Source organism: Pituophis catenifer, unplaced genomic scaffold (genome assembly GCF_029215685.1).
Source record: "Pituophis catenifer annectens isolate HBS135680 unplaced genomic scaffold, rPitCat1.0.hap2 SCAF_3, whole genome shotgun sequence".
Lineage (NCBI taxonomy): Eukaryota > Metazoa > Chordata > Lepidosauria > Squamata > Colubridae > Pituophis > Pituophis catenifer.
This window is the reverse complement of record NW_027256883.1, coordinates 133,651,131-133,672,594: the sequence shown is the minus strand read 5'-3', so window position 1 is coordinate 133,672,594 and position 21,464 is coordinate 133,651,131. Positions and strand designations below refer to the sequence as shown.

Below are 21,464 nucleotides of genomic sequence, written 5' to 3'. Positions count from 1 at the left end.
AGAATGCACTATATCCATTACTAGATTAATGTAATAAAACTGATATACAATGTCAGGTAGCACGAACAGGATTTTTTCCCAATAATATTATTTTACTAAAGATTATATTAACTACAGATTTAAGTACATAATACAGAAATATTAAAAATTTAAAAATTACAAAGTTCAGAAAAAGAACAAAAAGAAAAGCAAAAGCCTCCTCCTTAATTCCCAGAGAGTACAATCAACATTAACAACTTATCACTATCTCTTAAAATACAACCAAACGTCTCTTTATTACATACCTCATCCCATTCGCTATAAACTCATCTCTAAAACCTTATCTTTTCATATAAATCAGCAAAAGTCTTTTCCAAATATATAGCAAAAGGGAGATTACAAAAGATAACTGTTGGCCTTTGAAAGTTGTAAACAGATTAAGGGCTCAGATGGACTTGATTTAAGACTCTGAAGTTAATTGAAAGGATCCTTTCTCCTGGGGAAATTTCCTTGTTTTTCTTGGAAAGCTGATATGATGTCTTGAAAGTTGGATACGAGAGGGCAACAGATGGCTACCTTAAAAGAAATGTTTACTGAATGGGTACAGTAGGTCTTTGAGTTATTTAACTCTATAATGGAATCAGAAGATGCTCTTGAAAAGGAACAAACTCCACTGAATAAAACTGAAATTGACTTACAAATGGGCTTAAAAATTGTAGCTACAAGAAAGAGAAGGAAATAATGGATTTACAAATGAAATTGGATAAAAATTTAAACATTTAAAAGTTATACAAAGAATAAATTAGAACAGCAATGGGATTATTTTGTTTTATTTCATTTACAATAGAGATTTGCTGCAGTTGCCCCACTGGCATTACAAAAGGGACCTGACAAAGATGAGAAGAGATGAAGAGAGTAGGTGGAAACAGATGTTAGAACTTTCTATAAGGAATTTAAAAACTGTTGAGAGAAAGAAAGATTGCAAAACTGATCTAGTTGATCAAGGTTAAAATAATGAGTTGCTATTTCTGATTATGTTTAATGGATTTTCTGATTGGGGCTGGACTTTGATAATCTGAAGAGAGGAAACGGGGAATCTCCTTAAATAGAAATGGAAATATAAATATAAAAGGAAGGATTCCAACTGGGTGTAATAGATAAAATTTATAATTCTTATTTTGTTATTTCTGATAACCCTTATTAGAACAGGATATATATTGAGCTCGTCAGATAACTGACCTACATGATAAATCTATATCAGCATCTACTTCTGTCCTACTATCGCAACACCATTGAGAGTGTCCTGACATACGGCATTCTTGCATGGTATGGGAGCAGCTCTATAGCAGACAAAAAAGCTCTACAGAGAATCATTAAACTGCCCAGAATATCAGCTACCAGCCCTGGACGACATCTTTGAATCTTGCTGTTTGAGAAAGTTGCATAACATTCTCAAAGACTCTTCCCATCCTGCTTACAATCTTTTTGTAAGGACTGTTGCCTTCTGGCAGAAGATACAGAACAATTAAAACTCAGACCACACGTTTTCTGAATAGTTTTTATCCCAGAGCTATAATTGCACTCAACAATGAACTAAAGGGCCATCATCAGTGAGCTGTTGGACAGTATTACTTTGTCTGTTGTGTGGATGCTTGGGTGGTTTAGGGGTGGGGAACTGTGGAGGGTGGGAATGTGTTTGGGGATTATTATGTGTGTTGGACCTGGTCTTTGTGTGTTAAGTGAATTTTGTTGTATGGGTATACTGTGTATACACGTACCATTACAATAAAGTTATTTATTTAACAGAACAGAATATGCAGCCTGTAATGGCAGTTGCCCCAAGCATTTGAGCCAGCTTTCTTTGAGGCCAAGTAGAATAAACAGGATTTACATTTAATTTACTGTATTGGATTATTACTTTATTGATGCCTTAGTGACAAATAACTCAACTGAAAATTCTGCTTTAGGGCTGTAGATGATTGATCCCCAATTTAGAAAATGGTCTGAATGTCATTAAACCATATCTGAGTGCATAAAACCACCCATAAAATCCTGAAATCTTGTAATTTAGGAAGTTTTGTGGTATAAATAAAGTACAGCTGCTTCCTAAAATCACATCAATTGCAATTTTCCATTCTTGAAATCAAGTTAAGCTTAAAGAAGAAATTTTATAAATGTTATATTTCAAAACAAACTCCAAGCATGTTTTAACATGTTCTATTTGCAGCATTAAGAGGAAAAATGCAAAGTGCAACAGAATGCATATTACTTTATTGACAAGTTCTCCTTTGTTTTGTGCAGTATTAACCTGCCATTTTCTAATAAATTAGATGTTCAACCTCAGGTTGATATAGAACTCATTGGTGGTTTTGGAATAACTCCCTTTCTTCAGATTGAACCTGACAAAGAACTAAATTTGCAATTTTTTCCCCATGATTAATGAATAATAGATAAACAACATGAACTCAGAGTACATTAGGAGGAAACATCTGATCAAAGTTGGTTTCAAAATTTTAATATAAATTGTTTCCTTGATTATCACAAACCATTTGCCCATCATAATATACCAGCTGCATCAGGACAGAACTTTGCAAAAAAAAAAAAAAAAAGACCCATATCAATCATTATGAAAAGTTGCTACCACCACTGAATATTAAGCTGGATAAAAAACTAATGCAAGATGGGCTTGCTAAAGCAGCTGCGTCTGTTAAGCCATCGAAAAACTTATCGTGTCATATAAAAATACTGAAGTAACTTCTGTAGAAATACAACCCCCACTTCCAAAAAAGCCATTTACCTATGCTTTATTTGTAAATATGTGAAAACTAATCAGAAGTGAAATCTTATTTTTAATTATTCTCCTTGAATTATAAGACTAAGAAGAAACATTTTGAATATTTATTTTTAAATTTCCCTGTCACCCTTTTCCTTCTGGATTACTTTGCTCCGAGGATTTAGGAATATCCAGACACTCTTACTATGGAAAATCCTTTTATTCCTAGAGTAAAATAGTGGTAAAACTACTACTAAGCAAGCCCTACATCTATTTTAGGGGATGTATATCAGAGGGGACCAACACTGCCTCCCACTGGCATTTTTGTGGGTAGTGACTGTTTCTCACTGTTTATGGGCCCAGCATGGCTCCCATAGGGGCCTTATATTTATCTTTGGCTATAGGTAGAGAAGCAGCTCCTTATCTTTGATGTATTCTGTCTGAGGACAGCACAGAAGATTAATGGAGGCTTCTTAGGTGCAGCAATGTGTAAGACCTTGTGTCAAGGCTAAAATTATGACAGCTAGAGGGAAATATTGTTGCTAAACACAGGCTGGATAGACAGCTGGAGCCGGCAAACCTGCCCAGTCCCAGTCCCATTGGGATGGAGATGAGGCCTGATACCCCCTCCAGTTTTCCAAATGAAGTTAATGAGCTTAACTTCCTAGTAGACACACGCTATCCAGCATGTGCTACTGAAATGAAACATTAAACGTACAATCTTGTATTAGAATCCCAGAGTTTCCAAGTGAATCTGAACCATGCCTAACCGATGAAGTAAACTTGAAAACATCCAGTTAAAACCAGCGTTTATTTCTTCGTACATATAGCTAGAATCAGAATGCAAGGTTGTACACTTCAGTAATCAACATTACTTTAGGGCAATTACAGTAATTTGTTTTTAATAGAATAGGGATGTCAGATAGCTTGCATGATTGGTTTATGTTGACTGACTAGTTACAGAAAGAAGCACATTTGAAAATCAGGTCAGGGAGAAAAGCTTGCAAAAAAAAAAAGAGAGAGAGAAGGGGGGGCAATGTACAGAAGAGCAGCAAATAATTCAGAAATGGAGGCAATATCCTCCTTGCTGCTTGAAAGGCATAAAATATCTGCTGGAGCAGACTTGAACTCTGAAAAAGGCTCCTGACAGCTATCAACCCTCCAGCAGAACAGATTTAGCTCTGGAGGACTGTTTGGTAAAGCACAATTTACCAGCAGCAATTATATTGCTGTGTCCTGGCTCTTTGCTCCCCTCTTTCTTCTTTCCCTTGGGTGATTTCAAAAGATTTGCTTGAAATGCTAAATTTACCCTTCTTATTGTCTTGAGGCATCCTCGATTCTACATCTTACCTAAGAGAAGGTATGTTAATAAACTCCTATAAAGATTTTCAGAAGAAAGCAGGGCAGATTCTCAAACAGGCTTAAACTGGAGGATTAGAGTGAATGGGTAGGAGAGAAAAAAGAAACTCCTGCAGTGATGGCATTTCAATTTCTGTATCAGGAATTATTCACCATAGACTGATTAAATATGGATATTTTATATATGCAGACCAAAAAGACCCATCATGCTATTCCTTTTAGCAAATCTCTCTGCATGTGCCATTGAGACAATGTTGACTCCGGGCAAATGCTTGGATAAGTCCCTGCAGTTTTCTTGGAAAGATTTTGGAAGCTGAAGATTTCTAGAGCTGAGAATGGGTGACTGGTCCAAAGTTACTTAGCTGGCTTTGTGCCCAAGTAGGGACTAGAACTCACAGTCTCGCACATTCTAGCCTGGTGTCTTAATCACCGCACCAGATAGGGTCTCTTTAGCAAATTATACTATGAGAATTCAGTTCAAACTGAACTTGTTTAGAGAATGAAGTTGCAACAGGAGTTTGAAAAGCAAAGTTCTTCATCATTTTCCACAAGACTAAAAATTATTGAATTGAAACAAAGTTTGCATGAATAAACTGCTCCCAATGCTGTTTTTCTCCATACACAGACAGAAAAAATATACAGCCGTGATGGCAAACCTGTGGCACACATGCCAGAGGTGGCACGCAGCGCCCTCTCTGATGGCACGTGAGCCGTCACCCCAGTTCAGCTCCACTGCACATGTGCATGCGCCTCCCACCGGCCAGCTGGTCTTCAGGTCTCTGCTGTGCATGCACGGTGGTGGGTCACGTGCGGAGGCTGCATGCACATACATGGGGGCAGGGAGCATGTGTGGGGCACATGCACACGCACAGGGGCAGGGCACATGCACGGGGCCACGCATGCATTGCATTTTGGGTTTCGGGGGCACCCATGTTGCATTTGCACGTGCATCCTTTGGGCACTCAGTCCGGAAAAGGTTAACCATCACTGATATATAGCATTCCCTTCTAACCAGGGGTGAAATGCTCCTGGTTCGGACCGGATCACCCGATCCGGTAGCGATTGAAGCAGGTGGTTCGGAGAACCGGTAGCAAAAATCCCTGCCACCCCCCCCATGCCCAACTGAGCCGCAGAATCATCAGAGGCTTTTTTTTTTACTTTTAAAAGCATTTTTTCTACAACCTCTTCGGCCAAAAAATGCTTTTAAAAGAAAAAAAAAAGCCTCTGATGATCGCGCAAGCTCAGCTGTGATCGTCAAAGGCTTTTAAAAGAAAAAAACCCTTTTTTTCTTTTAAATGCCTCTGATGATCCCAGCTGAGTTGCCTGATCGGCAGAGGCTTTTTAAAAAAGCCTCTGCCGATCAGGCAACTCAGCTGGGATCATCAGAGCCTTTTGAAAGCATTTTTTTACAACCTCTTCGCCGAAGAGGTTACAGAAAAAATGGTTTTAAAAGTAAAAAAAAAAAAATTGGCCACGCCAACCCAGTCACATTACCCCCACCACCAAGCCACGCCCACAGAACCCGTAGTAACAAATTTTAGATTTCACCACTGCTTCTAACTGTATAGTGAAATATCTTTTTTAAAATAATAATAATAATGCAGAAACATGCAGAAATCATTACATGAGATACAAGGTGCAGAAAGATTTTAAGATGTTTCTTGGATCACTCAAAGGAATTGTTATATGTGGCTATTCAAAAAACACAAATAAAATTGCAATCTGAATTTCTAAAACATGCAAATCAAAGGAATAATTTCTGCCTCCTTGCTTGGGGCTCCCATAGAAGCACAGAACCATGGAGCAAGTAAGTGCCCTGAACACACTTCCCCTGATATTTTAATTCTGAATATTAACTATTTTTGCCTTTTAATATAATTTTATATACAGTTTTTATGCTTTTATATTTTACTTGTACATCACCCAGAGACCTGCTGTGAGAGAAAGGAGCAGTTTTAAAAGTTGATTAATATATTCAAGAATAATCCAATATTTCAATATATTTCAGCTGTACCACTTTTAAAGGTCTACAATGACACAATCTATCTTTGTCATGTAACCTTTTTCCATACAATCATTACAGAATAATTTTTTTCTTAAAAAATACCTTATTGACATCTTCATTATCCTTAATAAGTAAATATCTCAGCAAATTCAGTGAGGCCATTATCCTGAAAATCAGAAATGTCAAATAATCAGCTACATAAAATGTTATTCATCAAGCACTGATATATTCATTTGTGACAACTATTCTCAATTCCATAAATTTTTCATCAGATACAGAAAAATTACTGTATTACAAAGGATTCTTAATATTTCCATTGCATGAATGGCAATGTGTATTCCTCCAGATATTTTATTTATTACTACTGACCAGTAACAGTAACAACATTTTGATCTTTACTACTCTACTGGGAATTTTTTTTTCAGCTTATCTAGCAGCCTTGTACCCTGCCTCAATTTTTCACCCTTAATAAGAGTACTGGCAAATGCTGAGCATATGTTGAGTTCCTACAAATAACATATGCTTCGCACTTGTTGTCAAACTTATATCTATAATGTGCAGCATTACATCTGCAACACATTTGAATGGCTTCATAGTTAGCATCTCAATAAATGTTCAGATTAAGTGAATGGCAAAAGCAAAATGACATATTTGGATTAGTGAATAGATTATTCCACAAATTTTTAACAGATTATCTTTTTGATTTAATTCATAATTTGTTTATAAACTCCAGTGAAACCTCAAGTAAGAAAAAGAACTCTTAGAAAGTTATTTTGTTAACAAATTATAAGAACTATAATGAAATACCTCAGAGAATGTCAGCCCTTCGAGATAGACCAGGTTTAAACACTGAAGTTATGAATACTAAAACTAATTTTCATTATAGGGTTGAAGTCAGGGGTGAAATGCTCCCGGTTCGGACCGGATCGCCCGATCTGGTAGCGATGGTGGCGGGTGGTTCGGAGAACCGGTAGCAAAAATCTTTGCCCCCCCCCCACACACCATGCCCAGCTGAGCCGCACGATCATCAGAGGCCTTTTTTTTTTAACTTTTAAAAGCATTTTTTCTACAACCTCTTCCGATGAAAAAATGCTTTTAAAAGTAAAAAAAAAAGCCTCTGATGATCACGCGGCTCAGCTGGGATCGTCAGAGGCTTTTCAAAGCATTTTTTTCTGCAAGCTCTTGGCCGAAGAGGTGGTAAAAAAAATGCTTTGAAAAGTCTTTGACGATCCAAGCTGAGTTGCCTGATCGGCAGAGAGGCATTTTTTAAAAAGCCTCTCTGACGATCCCAGCTGAGTTGCCTGATCAGCAGAGGCTTTTCAAAGCATTAGAAAAAATGCTTTGAAAAGTTAAAAAAAAAAAAGTTGGCCATGCCCACCCACACATTACTCCCCACCATCAAGCCACGCCCACAGAACCGGTAGTAACAAATTTTACATTTCACCCCTGGTTGAAATAACAGAACTCTGCAAGTCTGAATGTGCCTCCCACTGCCTGTCTTTATCTTAGAGAGAACTATGGAGAATCAAGTCGGAGGCCTTTTCTCAAATTCCACTCTTGCTTTGCACTCTCTTTTTAAAAATCTGACAGTTACTTTTCCTGCGGTTCTTAGTCCTGTTCTTCAAGTTTATTTTCACAGACCATTACAAGTAGCCCTTTCTTAATGGCCAATTGCTTAGCAACCGTTCAAAGTTAAGAGTGACCTCCCCCACAAAAGGTACTTATAGCCCGATTTCCAATAGAGCCACACATTCCCTTGCAGTCACATGATCACATTTTGGGCATTTTGATTTAATTTGATTTTTGAACCAATTCACCTTCATGGTCATTTGCAGAGTCCCAGGATCACGTGACCATGATTTTCTATGTTTTTATCAGTTTCTGGCCTTTATTTCTGGTTTCTAGCAAAAAAATGCCCAGTGGATAAAATGGATTGGCTTAATAAACATGGTATTTACTTAATGATCGCCACAAAAACAAAACAAAAAAATCATAAAATTGGTTGTGGTTACATGGTGACCCGGTTAACAATCACACTGATTTACAACTATAATTCCAAGTTCAATTATGGACGTAAATCAAGGACTACCTCTACAGAGAGATACTTTTATGTGACCTTTGTCACATCTCACCTATCTGAGTGCTGGAGAAGATCAGTTTCAGCACCTTCAGGAAGTGAGAGCACCATATCCAACAAAGAGACCAGCTGGAGTCCAGTAAAAAACTTGCTGCCTTCTTCCCTCTGGTGGGTGTGGAAAAAGTAACACAGGAAACAGTAGTAAGTGCTTCATATACTGTCTGCATTACTATTATAGCTAAAAGGTTTCAAAAAAACACATTCACTTTTTATTCCAACTATCTATAATTCTGATTAATCTCTTTCCTTAATTGCTTCTTTCTCTTAATTTCAATTGAATTCCAAAAGCACTGTGTATAGCCTAAACTTGATGACCTATTGGGTCATCCTTCCAGAGATATTTCCTTATCTAAACAGAGAAACAGAATGATCAGGAGCGGGGGAAGCATTTTTTGAAGCATTGTCATGAGAAGCTGGAAGGGAATGTCAGAAATCACAAACATGTGACACTGGTTGATCAGCTGACTACGGCATTATTGCAGTCACCACAAATTTTCAAATCAACTGGTCTGAAGATCTTTGAAATTTCAATACCACAGGGGTAATGGGTCCCAGATTCTGTGCACATTCTTTTGAGATACTATAGTTCAAAAACTGTTGCCCTATGATGCACCATTTCGGGTAACTGAATGTTACAGGCAGACAGACAGGAGAGTTTTAGTAGTATATAGATAAATATAATTAAACAGGCCTTATCTTCATTTAGGTTCATAACAGTAAAACCCAAAAGTCATATTTGGAATTCATTGCATAAAATATCCTAAATGTATTTTAATCTATATGGAGCAACCCAGGGGTGAAATGCTCCCGGTTTGGACTGGCTCGGGCAAGTAGGTAGCGATGGTGGCGGGCAGTTCGGAGAACCGGTAGCAAAAATCCCTGCCCCCGCCACCCATGCTCAGATGAGCCAGGCGATCATCAGAGGCTTTTTTTCTTTTACATGCCTCTGACGATCCAAGCTCTGATGATCCCAGGGTTTTTTTAAAAACCGTCTGATGATCAGGCAACTCAGCTGGGATCGTCAGAGCCTTTTGAAAGCATTTTTTTACATGGTTTTACATGTAAAAAATGGTTTTAAAACTAAAAAAAAATTGGCCATGCCCACCCAGTCACATTACCCCCCCCCCACTAAACCACGCCCACAGAACCAGTAGTAACAAATTTTAGATTTCACCACTGGAGCAACCCACATTTTTCAAGATTTGTAAAAACTATTTATTCAAAAATCACGCTTTTAAATGCGGTCATGAAAAGTATTGAAAAGAAAAAGGAGTGTCAACCAAGACAGATAGTCAGAGGGGCACTGGCGTATTCTGACATGCCATGCAGTTTTAATAATAATCACTAAACCGGAAACAAATAATTATTTTTATTCTGCTTTCACATATGTTCATAGCTTCAATGGTACTATTTACTACTACTACTACTACTAATAAAGATAGCTGCAGAGACATGATGCCTGACCTTATATAAAATGGGGGCTGGAAGGGGGAGATATATCAAAACTAATGTTCACTCTCTAACTACAAAATTAAAGAACCCAACAGGGTTATCTTGACTGCAGGGAAGTTTCACAGCTAATTCTACAACTAATGTAATATTACAATATCAATGAGTTTAATTTAAGCATGATAGGAATTTCTGAGCAAGAGAGGAAAAAATCTTTTAGTGCTTTTTATAGAAGCATTAATACATGGAAGTATTAACTCTGCCAGAATATTATCTGCTAGATAATTATCGGCAGAATATTATCTGCTATTGCATTCCAGCTTTTCCTTTTTTTGTTCAATTGATAAGCCTCAGACATTTACTTGAATGAGGACAGAATAAATTGGTATTATGCTCTGCCCAGATTATGTTAAGGAAATTCACTAACATAGAAACACATTTGTTATAAGGATACATCATACTTTTCAGAGAATTTTTTTAAATATGAGGTATCCAGCTATTTTTGTTCTCAAATCTTTGAATGAAGCCCAAAGATCTTTTCACAATTCTGCAAAAGCTGAAAATTCTTTTACCACCTAAAGTCCCTGCTGAAATCTCGGTTGAGAATTAAACTTTTTATTTTGCTACAGCACCTAGTATCACTGTGGGCTTGTTAAGCTGTTTATCATCAGCTTTTAATTAAACATTAATTTGTTCTGCATTGTTAACCTTCATTAACCAGGATAATAAATTGTAGTTCCTTTTGCAAATGTTTACTTGTAAACATTTCTTTATTCTGCTCTTCCATCCTTATTTACTTGGACTCACTGAAAATATATGCATTTTAGCAGACAGCCTAGAACAGGGGTGTCAAACTCACGTCGTCACGTGACGTATCGGGACTTTTCCCTTTGCTAAACCAAGCATGGGCGTGGCCAGCACTTGACGCATTCGGCCCACAGGCCGGGAGTTTGACAACCCTGGCCTAGAAGAAATAGGTATTTTGCTCTTAGCTTTTGTAGCATTATTCATTATCAGTAATAATTAGTTGACTGAACTATTGTCAAGCCCAAGCCCCAAGAATGATGTGATAATTCTTTCAAACTCATTTATTTTTTCTACACTCACATACAGAATTTTGCCAGACTGAGCTCTCTAGTATCTGCATCTACCAAATACTCTGAGTACTATTAGGAAGGAGATGTCTTCACTCTCTTTCTCTGACACAAAATATCTGAACTAAGCTGCCTCTTATTCCTCTCGAATGTACCCCCTCCCTCCTGGGAATCCAGCCTATTGCATTCCATCACTAGTATACTGAAAATGTTAAATAATAAGAAAACAAATATATCATAGAACAAATCAATCCATTATGATACAATGTATCATAAAGTATGATAATTGGACCCTGGTCATTTGCACTTCTAATGAAAATTGATTTGTTCTCCCTCGGTCTGCATCTACATCATTGTACTTCTCACATTCCAAACTTGATTTAAATCTACAGGAGTTATCTCCTTCACTTATATTGCCTTCATTAGTTTTCTTCACCTTTAAGGACAAATCAATTTGATTTTTAATATTCTGAATAATGTGTCCTTCCACGCCGGAATGGTTGCTCGTCTTCAATATACATCTGTAACCAGAAGACGCAAAAAAGAAAAGAAAAATTATGTTCCAACTCATTTTTCTCCATCCTTGTGGTCTCATTATTTCTAACAATTGGCACGCCAACTGAGAGTGATGGAATTTGCAGACTAAAATTGTGAGAAATCTAATTTTTCTTAAAGATTATATTTTGAATGTATAAAAAACTAGTACTACAATCACATTAACTAAATGTTCGGTTAAAATACTTATTGATATGAGACATACCTAAATAATATGTATTTTCCCTCTTCATCAAATTTATCTAAATACAGCTGCAAGATCTTCAAGCTCTTCTTTCTCTAGGTAGAAACACAAATATGGAACATGTGAGTTTTATATGCATTTTAAACCCAACAATTTTAAAAATCATAGAAAACTTTAATACATACCAGAGTTTCAAAAGGGCATTGAGTCATAATCTTGACCAAATCCTGCCATTAAAAACAATACAAAATAAAATTTATTCCAGCAATATATTATATGTTAGACTTTACCTATAAACTAATTGTGGAATTTAATTATTATATACAATGGGAACCATCTTTAACTCACAAAAACAAAAGACTTCTTTCTTAAGCCACACTAAATATATTGGAGAAGGAAAGGCGGAAAATGATTTACAACAAAGGCAGAAAGAAGTGGATTATGGAATAAGTGCTAGAAATAGCAAGCCCAGCATTGTATACCATAGTCAGCCAGAAAATTATAGCAGATGTTTAGAAGAAAGCAGAAACCAGTAATGCAGAGTGTGCAAAAAATCTTGCTTCTGATATCACAACACTATCAATTTGGCCTTTCACGCCGCTTCCATTTTTTAACATCCAATATACTGTAGATGCCAGCTGGTATTCTTACTTAGAAATGTGGACTGATGTTCCAAAAGTGGATACAAAATATTTTATTCAATTCTTTATGTTCTCTGTATGATATTGAAATAAAAATTGGTGCCTACTTACAATATTTGACCACTTTCACCTCTCTTTTAGGAGAAGCAGAGTTAGTTAATTGTATCTAAGTAGAAAGCATATAAGTGTGGTACAGTATCAGTGTCTGGAGACAGAGCTCTATTTTTGCTCCATATAAATTTTGGGATGTAAAGATGATTTTTCCATTAAAATGACAGAAACAACACAAGATTAAATACGTACTAAATTCTTTAACAAAATAGGAGGTTTGACTCTCTTTGTATCAGTCTGTTTAATTAATCCCATTACAGCCCTAAATAAATACTATTGACAATCTTAAGGCGCTTGAGAAATATCAACACAATGCATTCGTGTAATTAAAAGTTTATGGTTTTCCCACATTACCTGAGGTGTTGTAATACAGCCTTCAAATTCCAAATACTGAAGGAAAAGGCTACTATTTTCCAATCTCAGGAGACAGTTCTCCAAAAGAGCCTGTAAGTTAAGTTGAAATATTATTTTTAAGAACTATGGGCACTGCTCCCAGTATATTAATCCCCAAATATAGAACAGAACACTGGAAGTATATTATTTTTAAATGTATTCAGACTCCTTATGGAGAATAATCAATTCTTCTCCTTGTTCACATTATCCAATTTTTAAACTGCTGCAATCAAGCAAGGTCAGCAATTTATATGAATTTAATTCATAGTGTAAATCCAACCATTTGTAAACCATGCTTTATAGCTTAGTTTTATATCAGGTAAATAGATTGTTCCAATCTTGATCTGTTTTATAAGTCACAATAACTCAACTCATTCAAAATCTTAAATTCAAACTACAATATAACTTCAGGCTGTGTGCAAACCCAGCTAAAGAGTCTGCTTTGACTATGGCAATTTCTTTGTTAGATATGGCATATGACACTTTACACAACTGCGTCTATTAACAATAACTTATATTTCCAGGAATAATTTTATGTTATACTGTAACAGTAAATAAAATCCCTGTAGTATATATCTAAGCATATGGTTTAACTTGGGCTATTTTTTAAAAAAAAGTTAGGTGAGATTGAATGTAATGAATATTTGGACTAGATGCCTTAAAAAAATCCCAAGTTAAATTGGAAATTGCATACTAAATGAAAGCAATGGCAGTGGTAAATCACTTTCATGCTGTTGCTACAAAAACTACATAGGCACTAGAAGCCAAGCTTGGGTTGAGGAACCTTTATTAACCACCCATTAAATTAGATGTCAGATTAGAGTAATTCAGCGTAACTGAACCTAAGAATTCAATCTGACTCATTTTTAAGCAAGCTGACATGAATTCAAGCTTGCTTATAAAGCGTGTTCAATTTTAAAGAAAGTTGGAATGAATTTATGTTTTCTAAGAACAGAAGGAAAAATAATTTATGCATATTATATACTTACAAGTCCTTTTGATAAAACAGGTTCTTCTGTCCTGCAAAATAAATAACTCGTTTGTTAAAGTTTCTATTTTGTTGTCTTTTTTAGAAACAATGTCAGATTCTTGTCACCAATGTAATATTTTCAAGATACATGGTCTGTTCTATACCAAGACCCAGCACAGACCTTCAAACTAAACCTATTCTAAGTATAGAGGTAAGGACAGGATTATTGTAACATATTTTTCCAAGGCTAGCTATCCACATAACAGCATGTTTTGTCAAGTCCTCTCATGACTATTGAAATGGAATACTATGCACATGTTCTCAAATCCAAGTGTTAAGGAGAGAGCTTTTATAGCTCAGTGCAAACTCAACTTTAAATATTAAAACTAATGCCAACTCTGTAAAAATCAAGCCTTCATACCAAGTTCCTTAAATATATGAACTAAAACAAAATTTAGCCGAATAAGACTGAAGTATACTGGCAGCCTTGGTGTGCCAGGGCTGCCATTCCAACGGGAATGGAGAAGCCGGGACTGCCTTTCCAACAGGGACCCAAGAAAGACATGCCCACCACGCAATACACCCAGTGGACCATTGGAGCCGGACCATGGGAGGAGGAAGAACAAGAAAAACCCAGCAGAACTGTTGCCGCTAATTACATGGCTGCTTTATTTATTTATTTATTTGTTCTTATTTCTATACCGCCCTTCTCCAAATAGGACTCAGGGCGGTGAACAGCCAAAGTAAAAAACAATACATACAAAATTTAAAAGCAGTTTAAAATAATTAAATATTTTGGCCGTAAATTAAAACAACCCAATTTAAAATCAATTTAAAATTTAACTCAAGCCAGCCCAGCTAGTTGAACAGCTGTGAGGCGGCCACACAGAGGAGAAGCGGACAAACGCATTTGTGCATGTACACTGGGTGTGAATGACATTTAGACTCTGCTGGCTTCCCGGCTTGCTGTCAAATGAACCAGCTGGTGGAAGAGAGAGGGGTAGAACACGTGCATGCGTGACTGGGCGGGGCTAAGGAAAATTTAAATGGTGGGGAGGGAACTAGACGGTTAGTCCTGACTATGTACTTCATTTTAATGAATGTCAGTTAGTGCCAGGAGTATCATGAGGGAGATAAAGAAATTTTACAAACCAGAACTGTGTTCTTTTGTAATTTCCTCATGGGTGTACCGGAACCTGATACATACACTTTCCTTATTTCCAAACAAATTACTATTAATTGCTCTATTTTTTCCCCAACACTGTATTTTAAATCTTTGGAAACACAGTGCATACTTACCTTTTCAACAGAGCTCTAATATGTACCATATTGCACTGCAAAATATATGATGGGCTACAAAAGAGAGTGATATATACATATATACATGTAAGAATAATTTATCAGATAAAGGCAGTCACTTTCAGTATCTAAATAATGAGCATAACAAGCTGGAAAATTCAGCAAACCAGACTAAAAAAAATGGTAGATGTACTCCTGGTAAGATGGTGAATTACTGAACAGTTCCCCTTTTCCTCCCTCTCTCCCTCCTCTCTCTCTTTCTCTCTCCCTTGAAGGCAACTTTGTGTGTTGTTAGTAAATATTTAGTAAGAAAAAATATTAACTATATTAACTGGAGTAAAAAATAATCTGTGAACCTAAAAGGGCCTTTAATAAATACAAGATGGCTATTCAGAAGAGTCCATTTCAATATACTATAATAGTACAACCTATAGAGAAATAATACATTTGAAAGAGGTGATATAATTTATGCACATATTTTCCATGCTGGGGAGGAAGTTAGTCCCCCCTCCATTTATTTCTCTTTTTTTTAACATTCAAACCTTGAGAGGGTGGGACAGGAGGCTTAGAATACTGGAAAACCTTAGAAACTGGGAAAAATACTCCTTTCTTCTTTCTTCTGTTTATTCATATAAGAACAATTATGTTCTTCAGTTATGACTATGGTTCCTACCATAATACATAACTATTCATAAACATGCTGATAAATAGAAATGCTAATTGGGGTTTGTATTATATGACATTTGCATTATATTTGTTGACAATGATGAAGTCTCAATTGCTAGAATATTTGTATTTAACCAAAAGTTAGTTTAATCATCATTCCTCACAATAAATATTGTCAATGTTTATTTTTCTTTGGTTAAATCAGAGGCATAACTAAGTCTGAAGAAGATGATATAGTTTTAAGTTGCTTTGGTTTTATTGGAAGAAACTCATGCTGTCCTTTATGAGACACATCTTTTCTCACACAATAGATCAATCAGTTTAATATGAGTGGAAATTCTTCATCTGCTAGTGGAATCCTGGTTTTAATTTAATTAAGAAATGTTGGGTCTGAAAATCACTATATAATCTCCATTTTCAACTGCCAAATTTCTTGGATAAATTCTTGCAGCCAACAAAATATCTATTTGTTTAAGCAAATAGGTTGCTTCAGTCACTGACTCTACAAGAAATCTGTTATTTAACATAACTGTTTGCAAATTTATTTGAATTATTAAGTAGGGCAGATTATCATTCCTGGGGAATTTAATTTACATAAATTTGGTTCTGTTAGCAAAGTGAGACAAGACTTCTAGGAGGGGGAAAAAGTCTTTAGAGCTAGAATAACTTTCAAATTTACATCCAAAAGTGTAATCTATCTGATATATACCGGTAATAGCAATTATATTTAAACAAGCAAGGCTATACTTTTTTGTCTGTGACACATGTTGCTTGTTCAAGACAGCATTATTTCTTAGGACCTTGATGGATGCTCAATTAGTGAAAATTACAATTATAATTTCTTATTACGAGCAAGTAATATTGCTGTTCATGAGAAAAAAATTCAACTAATGGAAGTAATAGACAAACCTAGGATCAACAATAATCTAAGAAATTGATTTTTTTTTTTCAAATATACAGAGCCTTTAAAGGATTTCTACATAACAATTTAAACCATGTATGTTAAGATTCACATTCTGGAAGCAGATCATGCTTTTACATCAACTTAATTGGCATTTGATAAATTATATACTTTAAAAATTGAATAGTTATTAGAGCATACTAAGCAGTTTCATTGTGATGGGAGAAATTTGCTACACTGTTAACTTCTCATTTAAAACAATTGGAACAAAATAAGACAACAACAATAAGAGATACATGGGGATAATTCATAGTGATCAAGCAGAAACTAATTGTCATTTCTGGAATTTTATAAGAATGTATATTCTGGAAATATTATAAGTCCCAGAGGGAAGCCTTTTTAAATAGAACTAATCTTCCAGAAATAGCTACTTTGGCAAGCTTAACGAAAGCATTACTTTCATTAATTCATCCTGCACAATCTGGCTTTATGAAAGGGCATATCAGACTACTAGTAGATTTATTATAATTCTACAATGAAAGAAAATGAAGCAGTAGTGACATCATTAGATGCAGAAAAAGGTTTTGAAAATATGTAATTCAAGTTTCTGGTACAAGTGATAAAGAAAAAGGATTTTCTTTAGAATTTATTTCTGGATAAAAAGAAGCAACTTTGTCCCATTTTTACTATGGAGGAGATAATCCTAAAGGGATAATAAAAATGAGACAGGACACATGCCAAGAATGCCCCCACTTTTTGCTAATTTTAATATAGTAATCTTTCAGACACTTAATAAAACAATCTTGTCACATTCAAGGATTGTGCAGACCAGATTTTGAATGTAAATCAGTGCTATACATTGATTATATTTCCAGTAGTTATAATTATTTTTATTTAAAACTGTATGGAAAATATTTTCGGATTAGAATACTTTTACAATAAGTCTAATACCATGCCAATTGATAACAACTTCCTAAAGAAGTAGATAAAAATTTAGGATTTGTACTTTGTGTTGTCGTATTTTAATATCTGGCGATTCATTAGGGACATATCTTGTTCACTAGAATTGAATATTTCAGATTGGATATTACTTCTACTTTAGCAGTAGCTTAAATAAAATTAAAGATATGACCTTTTTTCTTAACTAATACTAATTATACCATTTTTATACTATTTGTGTGATTGGTTATGGATTTATTTGTAAAATTCATTTAACCACCCACCTTACTGCACAATAACTCTGACCAGCTACAATATTAAAAGATACTATATAAAGTTGCTATCTAATAATATAAATATATTATATTTATATATGCATGAGTATATTGTGCATTTATATTATGTATACATATGTGTGTGTGTGTGTGTGTGTATGTACGTACATATGTATGCAATACTATAAAAAAATCAACCTAGTAAAAAGATAAGAGTGGGAGTATGATGAGAAGGGAGGGTGGGATCCATTGTTAAACTATCCATCAATATGATACCCCTCCATTGGAGCCCCAAGCCAACTGACAGATGCAGGTCTTTATGCTCTTATGGAAGGGAGGGATAGTTTAAAAAAATCTACTAAAATTAATATCTTTCAAAAACTATATGCAGGGTGTACCAAAGTTATACCTCTATGCCAACCACTACATTTTATTAATGTTTTTTTCAGAGAAAATATAACTGCACTTAAGAATGTTCAAAGATCATGCGTCAAACAAGTAAGGCCCTATTGAAAAGAATATGGTAACCAATCTGAATATTTAAAATAAAGTATATACTAAATTGCCTATGGGGCCTGGTGTAAATGTTATTCCCTTAAATAGGTCTTGTCTGCCCGTCCATCACCTGATCCTTAATTTCGTGTGTCCCCCCCCCCCCCAAATGAGAATGATCTTTTGCCAAGCATCCCTGCTGAGCTAGTCTGGAACACAGAGTCTTCTATGCCTCAACCATTTAGCCAAATAGTAATTTCCAAGCCTACAAAAATAAGAACAATGTTGTACTTACTTGAAAACTATTGGGAGGCAGTCAACACCGAAGCAGTCCTGAACAAATACTATGTAAGATAGACATGCTAAAGCATCTGAAGATTGTTCCTTGTTCATTTCCAATATGTCTTCATCATCCCAGTTTTCACGTTTACATATTGGCTGAAAACGCACTTGTGGAAATAATTCTCTAATATCCGCTAAAATTCTCTGTTAAAAGAAACAGAGTATCTCCTGCTGCAATTAAAGAGATACTAGCATGCAGTACTGCTTTTTATGACTAAGTATCTTAATACTGAAACATATTGAAATGCACCCAGACATAATGTCTAAGCATGAATTTCACTTCTCCTAAAACTATATAAAGAAGAAAAATATATGTGCCTTCCTTAGTTTAATATCTCATCTCTTTATATAATATTTCAAGGACGTTTATAGTTTTTACTGCATATAATACTGTAGAAATGTGCAAGTTCTCATTCACGGAACCTTGTGCCGCATGAAAATCAAAAGCCTCAGGCTTCAAACACCATAGCTCAGATGCCAGAGCAAGAAGTTCATGACGACTTCAAATACAATCACAGACACAAGGGAAATAGATCTATGGTCTTCCCTTTTTTAGCTACCTAGATCCAAAATCCACTCAACTGGAATCTAGTCTCACCGAGTAAGAGAGGTGAAGGAACATCCCCCTCTTATGGTGATAACTCATACTGTACATGTCTGCAGAAGGGCAAGCAAAGAGAAAGAAGTGAGAGAGATTCTCAATCATTTTTTTAAAAAAACCAAAATAGGTAACCTGGAGCATGCCCAACATCCTTTACTCTGCGTTTCTGGATAAAAACTTTGGGCTGAATATTTGGAGAATATTTAAGAAGAATGCCTGGGAGAAAAAGGAGGGGAGGAAAAGCTATATGCATAATGCAGACAGGAAAAAGATGAGCTGGTTTTTCTAAGTTGAGAAGCAGAGAAAAGTAATTGCTTAAGTGGAAGGCTCTAGGCTAACAGGGTGCCTGTAACTGTGGCAAGAGCAAAACAGGCAGCAAATTCCACACTCACACTGATGTTACCTAGTTGGGTAATGAAAGGTCTGCAAGAAAACAACCAAGCTCAAGACAGCACCAAGAAATCCAGAGTCTATCCCTGAGCTATTTTTCTCTACTATTAAAATTAAAATTCCCTGGGATAAGAGGTGAGGGAAGCACTGAAATATGACCTAAATGTCTCTCAGGAATCATCAAAACCTTAAGCAATTTGTTTCTGAAACTTCAGCTGAAGGATGCAATCTATGGAGACAGGAATTGCAAGGATGTAGTCTATGGAGTCACCTTGTGGAGAGATGGTGGCAAACAAATTTAATAAATAAAATTAGCCAAGAAAAGAAAGTTAAGGAAGGACTATCTCTAACAAACATTTTAGACCTGGATTTGTGTTTATAGTATTTTGTTTTCTGGTGTTATTAGTCTATCAGTTTCCAAAAATTGCCTCCGATTTTAAAAGAGAAGTTTTTGCCTTTGTGCAAATTCCATTTATATACATTTTGTCCCATTTAAAGATATTTAAACCTTCACTGGATCTCTGCCCTCTCTATACTGTTCTAGAGGAGACTGATGTTGGAGATGTTCTTTGTGATTAGATCAGTGCTAAATGTCTTTATCTATGCGAAGTTTATTTAGGCCATTTGATTACAAAAAGACAAAATGAACTTTAATTTTTTACTTCCCTAATTTTAATAATTTTAATATTTAAATCATAAGACTTCTATACCAGCTCTTGAAAAGGAGATAACATTGTTGTTCTCAGTTACATTCCTCAAAGCTATTAGAACAAAGAGATTGTGCTCCATAGTTCTACTTATTCCATCATCATCATTTTCATGAATTTATAGTGAGAAATCTGCCTGGGCTATGACATTATCTAAAAAAACATTGGTTAATTATTATTAACAAATCACAATGGTTTGGTTAATAACCAAAACCCAACAGCACATTTTATCTTAATAGTTTGACTGGTCATACAACATACTAAAACATAAATGGTTTGTTTTAAAGGTAAAAGTTTCCCTGTCAGTTGTGTCTGACTGTAAGGTGCGTTGCTAATTTCTGTTTCTTGGCCAAGGGAGCTAGTGTTGTCCAAAGACAATTTCTGTGGTCATATGGCCACCATATAAACCAAAGGTGCAGAGAACACTGTTACCTTCTCGCCAAAGTGGTATCTATTAATCTACTTGTATTTGCATGCTTTCGAATGGCTAGGTATATAGGAGCTGAGGCAAGTAACAAAGGTTCATCCTATTGCATGGAGCTCGGGTCTTGAACTAGATTGTCAGCTATCCAGCTGACAAGCTCAGTGTCTTTAAACCACTGAACCAATGCGCCCCCTATTATAATTATCTTTTATTCTGGTTTAGTCTCTGATCTGCAAAATACATGTAAGTTGTGAGATGAATCCAAGCATCATTTCCTGCTAAATCTGGGCTTAGAAAGGAAATTTAGAATGAATTCAAACCAAACTGAAGAGTTTAATGTCTACCTCCCCTAAACACACTGAGTGTATGCAAATGTTTCATTTGAAGAATTTTTAGTGAAATTCTAAAAAGCTTACTCAGAACAGATTCAGCTAAGCTGAAGTAAATATGTGTGTATGTGTGTGCGCATAAACACAGAGAGAGAGTCAGATAGGCTGCAGTACCAGTAAGTCAATTGTACACATAAGCTCATGTTGATATGAAAAGCACATAGATAAATTTATACTGTAGTACATAATCAGATCAGCAGGATACGCGGTATAAGCAAGCAAGGATGCAAAAAATGTTAGCGTTGCACAAATGGCATGCTTATGTAATAATGCCATTTATACACGACACAAGAGCTCTCGTATCTTTGAGATGACATAACCATGTGTTTGTGATTCCCCACCGCTTGTAATTCCCCTCCAGCGGATACTACTAATGAAGCTGCATAGAA

At 35.6% G+C, this 21,464-nt stretch overlaps 1 protein-coding gene across 3 annotated transcripts in view; it reads right to left on the bottom strand.

Annotated features, from left to right (window-relative positions):
* Window positions 1–21,464, bottom strand: part of GLMN (glomulin, FKBP associated protein) — a 36,778-nt gene that overhangs the window by 1,953 nt on the left and 13,361 nt on the right. For all 3 annotated transcript variants that reach the window (XM_070939388.1, XM_070939389.1, XM_070939387.1), the window contains exons 8-16: window positions 18,518–18,708; window positions 14,950–15,003; window positions 13,670–13,700; window positions 12,642–12,731; window positions 11,721–11,762; window positions 11,557–11,630; window positions 11,233–11,317; window positions 8,249–8,358; window positions 6,219–6,282 (exon numbers count right to left, since the gene is read on the bottom strand). In XM_070939388.1, the coding sequence (XP_070795489.1) occupies window positions 6,219–6,282; window positions 8,249–8,358; window positions 11,233–11,317; window positions 11,557–11,630; window positions 11,721–11,762; window positions 12,642–12,731; window positions 13,670–13,700; window positions 14,950–15,003; window positions 18,518–18,708 (741 nt within the window). The remainder of the gene's footprint in view (window positions 1–6,218; window positions 6,283–8,248; window positions 8,359–11,232; window positions 11,318–11,556; window positions 11,631–11,720; window positions 11,763–12,641; window positions 12,732–13,669; window positions 13,701–14,949; window positions 15,004–18,517; window positions 18,709–21,464) is intronic.